Source organism: Mus pahari, chromosome 14, assembly GCF_900095145.1.
Source record: "Mus pahari chromosome 14, PAHARI_EIJ_v1.1, whole genome shotgun sequence".
Classification (NCBI taxonomy): Eukaryota; Metazoa; Chordata; class Mammalia; order Rodentia; family Muridae; genus Mus; species Mus pahari.
Genome location: NC_034603.1, coordinates 62,712,933 through 62,725,498, shown reverse-complemented (window position 1 = coordinate 62,725,498; position 12,566 = coordinate 62,712,933). Strand labels below are relative to the sequence as shown.

General features: G+C 42.4%; 1 protein-coding gene across 3 annotated transcripts in view; it reads left to right on the top strand.

Annotated features, from left to right (window-relative positions):
* The window catches only part of Kat7 (lysine acetyltransferase 7), a 35,672-nt gene that overhangs the window by 13,495 nt on the left and 9,611 nt on the right, over positions 1 to 12,566 (top strand). For 2 of the 3 annotated variants that reach the window (XM_021212713.2, XM_029546081.1), the window contains exons 5-9: positions 941 to 1,023; positions 4,131 to 4,220; positions 5,903 to 6,001; positions 9,714 to 9,824; positions 11,936 to 12,127. In XM_021212713.2, coding sequence (XP_021068372.1) covers positions 941 to 1,023; positions 4,131 to 4,220; positions 5,903 to 6,001; positions 9,714 to 9,824; positions 11,936 to 12,127 — 575 coding nt within the window. The remainder of the gene's footprint in view (positions 1 to 940; positions 1,024 to 4,130; positions 4,221 to 5,902; positions 6,002 to 9,713; positions 9,825 to 11,935; positions 12,128 to 12,566) is intronic. The other variant, XM_029546080.1, reaches the window with a different exon arrangement.

Sequence of the window (12,566 nt, the reverse complement as noted above, 5' to 3'; positions counted from 1 at the left end):
GTTCCCAGCAACCACATGGTAGCTCACAACCATCTGTCATGGGATCAGATTCACTCTTTTGTATAGTGTATGAAGACAGCTACAGTATACATATATAAATAAAATAAACCTGAAAACGTAGCATGTTGAATCTTGTTCAAAATTATCAAAATGTTTCTATATTATAGAAATGGCTGTTTGTTTGGTTTTTTTTTTGTTTTTTTTTTTTTAAGATTTATTTATTTATTATATGTAAGTACACTGTAGCTGTCTTCAGACACTCCAGAAGAGGGCATCAGATCTTGTTACGGATGGTTATGAGCCACCATGTGGTTGCTGGGATTTGAACTCTGGACCTTTGAAAGAGCAGTCGGGTGCTCTTACCCACTGAGCCATCTCGCCCGCCCGGGTTTTTTGTTTTTAATGAGTTTCTTTTGATTATTAAAAGCAGTTAAATGTATGATAGTCTTGCCTAGTCGGAAAGAGTAGTGTCCTTTTTTTTCAAATTCCTAAAACTGGATTAACTTAACAAAGTTTTTGTTTGTTTTTTGGTTTTGGAGATAGAATTTCTTTGTGTAGCATTGGCTGTCCTGGAACTTGCTCTGTAGACCAGGCTGGCCTTTATCTCAGAGGTATTAAACCATTTGTTAGCCAGGCAGAGGTGTCACACACATTTAATCCCAGCACTCAGGAGGCAGAGGCCAATTTTGTCTGCATAGTGAATTCCAAGCCAGCCAGAGCTTCACAGTAAGGCCCTGCCTCAAAAAGTAAACCTAAGTACATCTCAGATTGCCTGCTCTGGAGGAAAATAGTACATGAGGGTATAAGTCGTGATGTCCACAGCAGCTCCATTTGGAAACATACATTTAATAAAATGGAATGGTAAAAACAGACTTGTCAAAATCTCACTTCCTAGGTGTGCATGTTCTTCCTGGAAATTAAGTTTTCCCTCCTTTAACAGGACATCTAACAGGAAAGCACGAGAGACATTTCTCCATCTCAGGATGCCCGCTCTATCATAACCTCTCAGCTGACGAATGCAAGGTAACGTGTGCTCCTTCATTCAGGGTGTACTCAAGTGTTGCTATGTGCCCCGCACATTGTTAAGCACTCCAGATACAGCAGTGAACCTGGGGAACAAGGTCTTGTTCTTACACGTCAGTGGAGGAAGCAGTGGAAAGAAGGGTTTGGTTTGGTTGTTTTTTTTTAATCCATGAACAAATAAAAGGATTGTACTATGTAATGAGTGTTGGGGAAGGAGTTAATAGGGAGATTTATCTTTAGAGTATCGGGATTTTCACCACTGTCGCATTCATTTCCTTGGTATCTGACGTCATATCCTGCCAGGGTGCATCCTTTCAGAATGTGCGTAGATAGTTGAGTCCACTGCTCCACCTCAGGCTCTCTTAACAAATCCATAAAGTTGTTTTGCTTTTTCATAATTTTCTTTTCTTTTCTTTTTCTTTTTCTTTTTTTGGTTTTTCGAGACAGGGTTTCTCTGTATAGCCCTGGCTGTCCTAGAACTCACTCTGTAGACCAGGCTGGCCTCGAACTCAGAAATCCNCCTGCCTCTGCCTCCCGAGTGCTGGGATTAAAGGCGCGCCACCACGCCCGGTGCTTTTTCATAATTTTCTGATGTCCCTCTTTTGTTTGATTCTGCATATCCTGTTCCTCTTGATTTCTGTCAGTCACATCTGTTCTTGGCTAGTTCTTTTAATTTTCCTAAATAACTTTCGGGACTTGGATGATGTGTTTGAGACTAGAGCCTAAGGTCCTCTTTTGTGCATTCCTGTGTAGGTTCCTGCTACTAAGGATGGAATCATAGTTAATTATGGGGAAGCAAGAATTGCACATAGTAATTAAATAGACTCAGATAGTCTTTGGACAAGTTATCCAAACTAAATGCTTTGACAGCACCAAAGTGTTAACCAAAAGTTGTTCTTTTGCTCACAAGGCCTGGGTCACAGGTTTATGCTTGTATGAGCAAGTCTCATTTGGAAAAGAATTCAATTTCCTGTTCTCCTTGCTTCAGGAACTTGTTCTAATATCAAGGTCCTTGGGCGGGGCTGGGAGACTGTTTCTTCACACGTTTAAATTTTCACCAAATAAAACGTGAAATGCTTACATGTATTTTTCTGCAAAAGACCCTGCTTTTTGTCTTCATTCCAGGTCTTTGTGTATGAGGCAGCTTGCCTTCTGTGTCAGCTCTTCCTGTTGTCTTTTTACTGTCTTAAGCTGGATGAATGCAAGCATGACTGTGTTAGCACCTGATTCAGACGCTGACCAAACACTTGGACTTCTTCCCCTGAAAAATAACTGTGATGGCTATTGTGACGTGGTTTCAGAATGCTGCTCTACTGCTTGTCTCTAAACATCTGATAGCGCTTCGCTTTGCATCAGCCTTCTTGAATCATGGCCTGAAGCAGTGTCTACACCTTAAGTACCTTAAGCAGTTCGAGAAATTTCAGACGGGGGGGGGGGGGGATCCCAAATAAAGGAAGGCATTTCTCTTTTAAAGTTTCCTTTCGTCCTGTATGGGGAAGTGAGACTGGTGTCAGCCGCCGTGCTTTACTCCTGAGCCCTGTGCTTGCAACAGAGCACTAGAGATCAGAGCCTGGGTGGGACAAGCTAGCTGCCTCCCTAGCCTAAGGAAGTTCTTCAGTTCTAAACTACCTGCGTGTGAATGATTGCTCTCACATTTCCCAGTAAACCTTTCAATTATCTTACATTTTTTTGTGGATGCATGTAGCTTTTTGTGGATAGCAAAGGATTCAGTGACTAAGATAAAAATCAAAAGGTAAAAGACACCTGCAACCAAGGAGTTTACATTCCCATGGTGAGACCTGTGCATTAATATCCGTGTATGTAGTGATAGACACCATGAAAAACCAGTAGAGAAAAGAGAGGGACTGCTCAAAGGGAGGCTAACATACTGCTTTTGCTAGAGGAGGTCAAGAAAGCCATGAGATTGAAATAGGATCTAGATGTTTACGGTGTCATAATAGCAGTATATAAAGACTTGAGTCGGGAGAGCTAAAGGAGACAGAATGGTAAGCGCAGTGGCTGTGAGCTGGGAATGACAGGGTTTGAAGGTAGGTTGTACGATTGGAGCACGATGGGAAATGAAGGAGGAGGATTGAGGTCATAAAGGATCAAAATCTTCAGCACAGGACTATGTTTTATTCCGATGGCAGTTGGAAGCATTTAGAGGGTGCAGGCAGAAGAAGAATGTATCTGAAGCAACAATTATTTAACTTGCAGAGAACGACTGCAGGAGAAAGAGATGACACCGGATAGGTGCATTGGAAGCCTGCTTAGAAGTTCTTGCAGTAAATGATAGCTTAGACAAGTGTGGTAAAATGTCGCAGATAAGATTAAATTCGGGATATGTTCTGAAGGAGAGGAAGCTAGTAGGAGATGGGAGAAAAAGAAATGAAGGATTCCATCCAAGTTTTAAAATGCTCACCTGTTGAGATAGTAGTGGAGAGATGTGGAGTGTAGCAGACGTGGGAGATATTGGTTATTCCACTTGAGCCTGCTCAGTGATGCAACCCAGTAGGCTGATAGATGCAGGGTGTCAGCTCCCAGAAGGGGGAGGGAAACTGAGGCGAGCAATGTGCTTTCTCTTCGGTCTTGTGTCTACTACTTGAAGTTTCCCTCCCTCTTTGCTTTTCCTCATCCCCCTTCCCTTTCCCAACCCTCTAGGCAGGGTCTTGTCTCCCTGTGCTGCATAGGCTGGTCTCGAACTCTTAAGCTGCCTTAGCCTGTATACTAATGAGGACTACAGGCAGATGTCACTGTGCCCATCCTGAGCCCAGAATTTTCCTGATGTTTCCTTCATACTTCCTTTCCTTACTCCTTTGTGTTTCTTCAGTTTCCTGTCAGCATAGTAGAATTCCAGGCCAGAGTCAACATTCTTAGCCAAAGCCTCAGCTTTACAACATTTAGCTCTGATTGTTTCAGTTCTTTGATATTTAGTGGCCGAGATAGCACTGTGTGGGGCCTGCCTCATCTTTTTCTAATAGAGATAAGATAGCAATAATCAATAGCAAGAACACTTTTACATTCAGAGTATAGTGCACGATTCTCTTGCTTGAAGTACATGCAGTCTTAGAAGCAGGTGGACTTACTGACGTTGTTGATGGTTGCAGGTGAGAGCACAGAGCCGGGATAAGCAGATAGAAGAAAGGATGCTGTCCCACAGGCAAGATGACAACAACAGGCATGCAACCAGGCACCAGGTATGGGCCTTGTGACAGCTCTGGCCAGCCAGTTTGAGATCTGCCTTTTGGATCTGCTTTGCCTCATAACTGTCTTCATAGGCAAATCCATGCCTTTGTTTCCAGGACAAATCAAAATCACTGGTCTTCCAGACAGCAGCTTGAAATCATGTTTGGGTTTTCAACTTGTAATTTTTCATAAAGCAGACATTTCTATCTCATAAATAGAGGAATTAAGCTATTTGTGATAATAATAGCAGTAGTAAGCAATAGTATGAAATATTTTGGTTATTTTGAAAGGTTCCATTGTCCTTCTGTTTGCTCATTTGGCATCCTTATCTAACCTGTTGTGTTGGCTTTCAAGCACCTTTGACTTGGCTGGCATATTTTCAATATCATCAGTGGCATTTCCTCAGTATTTGACGCTTGTCAGCTGGGCCAGTTTCTACTTCTGTCTTTCTGTGATTTGCAGAAAGCATCCTTGCTCTGTCCTAATCATTCTCTCTGAACTTTCAGCCTGCATAGATTGCACTTAACTCCTTGCTTCTTTCTAAATGGCTTTGATCTTTCTGAGAACTCTATATCATTACCAAGAAGAGATTACATACATATCCTTCAAGGCCTTGAGTGAGTCTTAAGCTCTTACAGGTATTCTTCCAAGACCTTCTCCCACAGTTAGTAAATCTTTTTGTATGTATTCTTCTCATGTAGTTTTCCCCAGACGTCGGCCTTTAGTCATAGCTCATTGTCAAAGTATCTGTTTCTACAGTTAGATTATAGGTGACTAGCAGAGGAGACACAGTGGTAAGGTTGCCTTGAGAACTGGATCTGAATCTCTTATTAGCTGTGTTGTCCTGGGGCAGCCAGCTGGTAAACTACATTTCTTTGTTAATATGAAGGAGTGAATAATGCCCACCTGTCCGGGTAGTCATCGAACGCGTGTGTAATAAATGCATAACCTCAGTGCTTGACAGACAAAAGCAGTGTGTAATTGATCCTTGTTTGTTTGTTTGTTTGTTTGTTTTAGGGACAGGGTTTCTCTGTGTAGCCCTAACTGTCCTGGAACTCACTCTGTAGACCAGGCTGACCTTGAACTCAGAGATCCACCTGCCTCTGCCTCCTGAGTATTGGGATTAAAGTTATGTGCCACCACCACCCACCAATGTTTTTTTTTTAATGGGAAGCTTGTTATATACCCCTTAAAGGTCTGGCCTGGGATTTATAGCCATCCTTCTGCTTCTGCTGGGATTATAAACAAGAATCACAGTGCTTCTCCCTCCTCCATTATGACTTTGATAAAAATAAGTCCACATTCCTGAAAGGGCAGTAAGAACTGTGGTTTGGATGTGTGGCTGCACTGCTTCTGTACCATTAAGCTCAGTATGGTGGCCCATGCTTAGAATTCTATCATTCTAGAGACTGAGAAAGAAGGATTGTCAGCCAGGGCTATATAGAGAAGACCTATTCTCTTTCTCTGTTTATCTTTAGAAAAAAAAAAAAAAGAGAGAGAGAGAGATGGCAGTTTGGATTTGTAAGCTCAGCACTTGGGAGGTAGAAGCAAGATCAGAAGTTCCAGGTTTGAGGCCAGCTTGGGTTATAGGAGAGCAGGTCTTTAAAAAAAAAAAAAAGAAAAGTTTTAAAAATTGGTATTTTGAAACTTAATGAGTTTTCTAGCTAGATGCTCAGTTGTGTTTTTCTTTCAGGCACCAACAGAGAGACAGCTGCGGTATAAGGAAAAGGTGGCTGAACTCAGGAAGAAAAGAAATTCTGGACTGAGCAAAGAGCAGAAGGAGAAATACATGGTGAGGAAAAAAATCCAAGACCGAACTCCCCCCAACTGACTGAGATCTGAGCTTCTGCTGTCAGGGCGTGCTGTGTACTCAGGAGAGCACCCAGTGAACTGTGGGGCTCAGTCGCCCAGCACTCTCACAGCTGAAGCAGGCTTCCATCCTCTAGGTCTGGGGAGGCAGCGCAGTTGGTAGAATCCCTTCACTGTCATTTTAAATAATTACTTTAAGGGGGCCTGATGGTGCTGCGCTGTAATCTCTGCTACTCTGAAGGCTAAGGCAAGGGCATGGTGAGATCCAGGCCTACCAGGCTACCACGTGTTGTCTAGGTCAACCTCGGCAACTTAGCAGAACCCTGTTCTCAAATGAGAAATAAACTCCCAGTCATATACGTCAGTAGTAGCATGTGCAAAGGGGCTAGGTTCAATCTGCAGTACTGGGGCAGGGAGGCAAATTTGCCTATTAGAACAAATACTGATGACATTAGAAATGGCTACATAACATAAGACATTCAGGGGCTCGGGATGTAGATGAACATCGGAGAACTAACTTTGATTATAATACACATTTCATAATAATAAGGAAAAGTTAGGAATAGAATACAGAAGATAAGATTAATCTACCTTAAAATAGCCAAAATTAGAATTTTATCAAGTTTTTAGCTTTTTATTTTAACTACATAAATTGCCTTTTTGGGAGGCTGGAGAGATGGCTCTGAAGTTAAGAACACTGGCTGCACTTCTTTTTTTTTTTTTTTTTTTTGGTTTTTGGAGACAGGGTTTCTCTGTGTAGCCCGGGCTGTCCTGGAACTTGCTCTGTAGACCAGGCTGGCCTTGAACTCAGGAATCCGCCTGCCTCCGCCTCCCGAGTGCTGGGATTAAAGGCATGCGCCACTATGCCCGGCACTGGCTGCACTTCTTGAGGACCCAAGCGTAATACTCAGCACCCACATGGCAGCTCACAACTGTCTTTAACTCCAGTTCCAGGGAATCTGACACACATAGATATACATGCAGACAAAACACCAGTGGCACATAATTTTTTTTAAAAGATTTATTTATTTTTTTTATTTATATAAGTACAATGTAACTGTCTTCAGACACACCAGAAGAAGAGGGCATCAGATCCCATTTCAGATGGTTGTGAGGCACCATGTGGTTGCCAGGAATTGAACTCAGGACCTCTGGAAGAGCGGCTAGTGCTCTTAACCACTGAGCCATTTCTCCAGCCCATTTTTTTTTTTTTAAAGATTTATTTATTATTATATCTAAGTACACTGTAGCTGTCTTCAGATGCACCAGAAGAGGGCGTCAGATCTCATTACGGATGGTTGTGAGACACCATGTGGTTGCTGGGATTTGAACTCAGGACCTTTGGAAGAGCAGTCGGTGCTCATAATTTTTTTTTTTTAAAGAATCATTATTTGTCATTTTCTTCACTACACCACACCACCTAGTTGTCTGTCTTCTCATTTAAAGATCTTGAACTAACGTCCTTATGTTAAAATCCTCAAACCTTTTCTGCATAAAATACAGCTTTTTATGTAAATAATTACTTTTTCTAGAAGTGTATTAGTACATGTTTTCTACTGGAATGTAGCCAGACATGGTGGCCTGTGCCTGGAGGCCACCCTGGGCAGCATGGCAAAGCCCTGTTTCAAAAACAAAACAGAAAAAAGTAAAGTCAGAAGTGGTGACTCACACCTGCAGGGAGGCCACGAGTTTAAGGCCAGCTTGAGCCACAAAGTAAGAAACCTAAGCCATCTGGACTACAGAATTAGACCCTGTCATGAAAAAAAAAAAAGACTTTTTTTTTTCGAGACAGGGTTTCTCTGTGTAGCCCTGGCTGTCCTAGAACTCACTCTGTCGACCAGGCTGGCCTCAAACTCAGATATCTGACTGCCTCTGCCTCCCAAGTGCTAGGATTAAAGGCATGTGCCACCACTGCCTGGCTATTTGGGTCTTTACTAATTTAAAAAGCTCTAGATAGAAATTTTTCTTGTTGCTTACATTTTGCCTTTTTTTAAAAAAAAAAAAAAAAAGATTTACTTATTATTATATCTAAGTACCCTGTAGTTGTCCTCAGACACACCAGAAGAGGGCATCAGATCCCACTACGAATGGTTGTGAGCCACCATGTGGTTACTTGGATTTGAACTCAGGACCTTCAGAAGAGCAGTCAGTGCTCTTAACCACTGAGCCACCTCTCCAGCCCACATTTTGCCTTTTGAAATAGGGTCTCATATGACAGAGGCTGGCCTTGAACTTGCTAATATGTGACTAGGGCTGTCCTTAGTTGAGTGTTTGCCTCTGCAGGGTGTGTTAAGTTGGATTCTCCAGCGTTGTGGTTACAGGCATGCCTGTAGTCCCAGCATTGGGAAGTGGAGGCAGAGGGCTACATGAGCTCCTTTCTCAAAGTTAGAGAAAGGGGAAGGTGCATTGTTATTTTCAAAACCAGAAGAAAGTCAGTAATACCTAGAACCTAAATCTTAAGTCACAGAGACTAAATTTCAAAAAGCGCTACAACAGATTGAACCGTATTAGCCATAAGAAATGTTTATAGGGTGGGAGTTTTCTTTAGATGCTGATGAGTGTGTTAGCGTATAGAATGTTCTTCCTGGGACAAGTCTTCTACGCCTCATAACTCCCATTGTCTTCACTTCTAAGGGAAGATAGAGCCTAGAGCAGAAAGGGAGGGGCTAGAATCAGTTTTAAAGAGAAGTCTCCCTCCTCTTCCTCTTCCTCTTCCTCTTCCTCTTCCTCTTCCTCTTCCTCTTCCTCTTCCTCCTCCTCCTCCTCCTCCTCCTCCTCCTCCTCCCTTCCTGGGAAAGGAGACTTAGTAGTAACCAGCTTGGTAAGGTTTGAAAGTTAATTTAAAACTGAATTCCTTTTATGTTCTTAATTATCTTTAATTTTTCCTGATGTTTAACAGTTGGTAAACATCCCAGGAGCTGCTTTCCCTGTGCAGCACTTGACTTGACTTTACAAGTTGGGCAGTCAGTGAAGTAATGTCAGGAGCAGTCTCCAGGGGCCCGATTCCAGAGTTTTCTTCCAGGCAGCATCTTCAAGCATTAATGCTTGGAGTACCTGCTTTTGTTAGTGTCTTCAGTGAAGAAGACCCTCACACCACACACACAGCCACCAGGATTAGGCACAAACCACACCCAGACACCTGTTTTCACAGAGATATCTTTTATTAATCGGGGAAGAAACGTTAAAGTGACTGCTTTCTAATTCTGGCAGGTGTAATTGTAAGAGAACAAGGAGGGGGCTGTGATAGGATGGGCTAGGATGCAGTATATTTTGACTGGGCGTCAAAATTGGGTGAATCAAAGGGGGTAAAACAAAGGGGGCTTTTGATTACTGAACTTAGAATACATTGATAGCCAGACTTTGGTAGTCAGCCTCAGGAGGAGGAAGTGGCCAAATAAGGGAATAGACCTTGGTGGCTAGCTAGGAATGTAATCTAAGGGTTTTTAGCAAGGCAGAGGGAATAGGGGAAGGGCAAGGCCTGCCAGAGCCATGCTTGCCCAACTCGAGCTGGCCAGCTCTAGAATTCTAAGATCTATTGTGCCACTTGGGGGTTACCAGTTTGCCTGACCTCAGTCCCCCGAACCCAGTGATAGGTACTTTGTAAGTAGCAAGCATCTGGTTCAGCTTGGCTTCCATTGGAATGAAATAAACCAAGTTCTACACAGACAGTATAACCCCTGGTTATTTTTTTCTAGGAACACAGACAGACCTATGGGAACACTCGGGAGCCTCTCTTGGAAAACCTGACAAGTGAATATGACTTAGATCTTTTCCGAAGAGCGCAAGCCCGGGCTTCGGAGGATTTGGTGAGTTATCAAACCCTGAGGTGAGGGGAGCACCCTTGTGAAAAGCCTTTAGCACTGCCAAGAAAAGTGATTAGCAACCAGTCTGATGAAATCTCTGACTGCCTTTAGAGGTAGTCTTCTCTTTTACATGGAGAGCATACCACTGTCTTCTCGAACCCTTCCCTTCTCTGTTTCCCTCAACTGGAAGATCCAGTTTGGCTTGAGGTTGGGGTGGAGGTGCTTTAAACTTCGTTTGTAGGTGCCTTTTATTTCTGTTGGGTAAAATGTACAATCTGAGAACCCTAACTTGGGGGCTTCAGCACTGTCCTCTTTGTAGGGTTTCTTTCCATTTCAATACATTCACCCTAAAAGCATGTAAATGATAGCAAAGAAAAATGGTGCAGACTACAACCAGATATGTTGTTGAATTTATTGATTTTTGACAAGAGAATCTCATCTTATTGCCCAAGCAAGTTTGAGACTGGGATCATGGGTACATGAGATCTAAGCAGAAAAGCTCTTTTTTATTTGATTTTGATACAGTTTCTGTTGCCTAGAAAAACAGTTTTAGCAACTGATTTCACCTATGGGAAAAAAAAAATGTGCTCAGGGAGATTTAGTTTGTAGTGTTAATTTTATTTCCTCCCCTCCTTCCTTATTTTAAAAAGAAAAATTGATTTATTTTTACTTAATCACTTTCCATCCCACTGCCCCCTCTCATTATCCTTTCCCCTCCTTCCTTTTATTATATGGGTTGCAGGAGGCAGGGTTTGGCTGCTCTGGTCTGGAATATTTATTGGTTGCCACCTCCTGCTTTTCTTTCTTTCTTTTTTCTTTTTTCTTTTGGTTTTTCGAGACAGGGTTTCTCTGTGTAGCCCTGGCTGTCCTAGAACTCACTTGGTAGACCAGGCTGGCCTCGAACTCAGAAATCCACCTGCCTCTGCCTCCCGAGGACCTCCTGCTTTTCTTTTCCATCAAGATGATTGCCTACGACTAGTCCCAGTCCTCTCTCCAGCTGGGTACTGCAAACAGTGATTGCCTGTCATGCACTTGTAATCCCAGCCCTAGTGAGCTCAGGGAGGAGGACCAGGAGGGTAGCCATCAACGGACCAGAGTGCAAGCCTGAATAGCTTCGGCCTCTCGGAGAGAACTGATGCCCCGCAAGCTGTCCTCTGACCTCTGCTCATCTATACAGACACTATAACTAAAAATTAATTCAAAACAAAACAAAACAAAACAGAAATGGGCTGGGACTCTTTTGGTAGTGTGTTTATGTGGGATCCAGGATATCCTGGGTTCTAAATCCAGCACCACATAAATCTGCTGTGGTGGCTCATACCTGTGACCACAGTGTCTGGAAATGAAGGCAGAGAATTCGGGAGTTCAAGGTCATCCTCATTACATCCTCATTTGAGGTTCCATTAAAACACAAAAACCTTTTTTTTTTTTTTTTTTTTTTTTTTTTTTAAGATACCTGGGCAGGAGCTGGAGACGGGACTCAGCAGTTAAGAGCACCGACTGCTCTTGCAGAGGTCCTGAGTTCAATTCCTAGCAACCACATGGTGGCTCCCAACCATCTGTAATGGGATCTGATGCCCTCTTCTGGTGTGTCTGAAGACAGCTACAGTATACTCATTATCTATATAAAATGAATAAATAAATCTTTAAAAGATACCTGGGCAGTATAGCTGGCAAATTTTCTATGAACCTGCCTGATTTTCCATGCTCAAGTAATGCCTTAGTAGCCATGTATGGATAGAGGCCAAATCTAGCTAAGTATTTTTATAGCTTAGTTGCTGGCCTTGTAGTTTTTAAGAATAAAGGTAATAGGGGCTGAAGATAGCTCAGCAGTTAAGAGCATTTGCTGTTTTTTGCAAAGAAACTACATTAAGTTCCCAGCACCCATGTGGTGGCTCACAACTACCTATAACTTGAGTTTCGGGACATCTGATGTTCTTTTCTGACCTCTGCAAGCACTAGGCATGCATGTGAGGTATAGAAACGTGCGCACTTGCACCCATGCTTATACGCGAACAAAACATCCATGTACGTTATGTAGATAAAAATATAATTTTAAAACCAAAGATAAAGTCTTCTAATCCTTATTTGTTTTGGTTTCGTTTTGCCAATAGGAGAAGTTAAGGCTTCAAGGTCAAATCACAGAGGGAAGCAACATGATTAAAACAATTGCTTTTGGCCGCTATGAACTGGATACTTGGTACCACTCTCCCTATCCTGAAGAATATGCACGGCTGGGACGTCTCTACATGTGTGAATTCTGCTTAAAATACATGAAGAGCCAAACAATACTCCGCCGACACATGGTATGTTTTCTGGAGTTCAACTCACGAGGGTGATGTTACACGGTTTCCCAATTATGTTCTAGAGACAAGGTAACCGTCCAAAAGATCTCCCAAGTGTTCACAGCAGTGGGGTGGAGACTTAAGGAACTGAAAGTCACATTTCTGGGTAATCCTCTGCCAGGAACAGGGCTGTGTAGCATCTTAACTACATCCTGTCCACGAACGTCTTTTTTCTTTCCTTTTTTTTTTTTTTTTTGGTCTTCTGTTTCTTCTTCAACATATGAATTGCCTCTCCCTAAAGTTGGTGTTTGTACCAAACTCAATGAAAACACACTTTATTACATAGAACAAGGAGTGGCTCATATGTAAAATGGTGGGTGTCTATCTTGAATGAATGCTTGTTATAAGGGATATCCACCTTTAATGTATGATGAAAATAACAGTTTGCATTTTTTTTTTT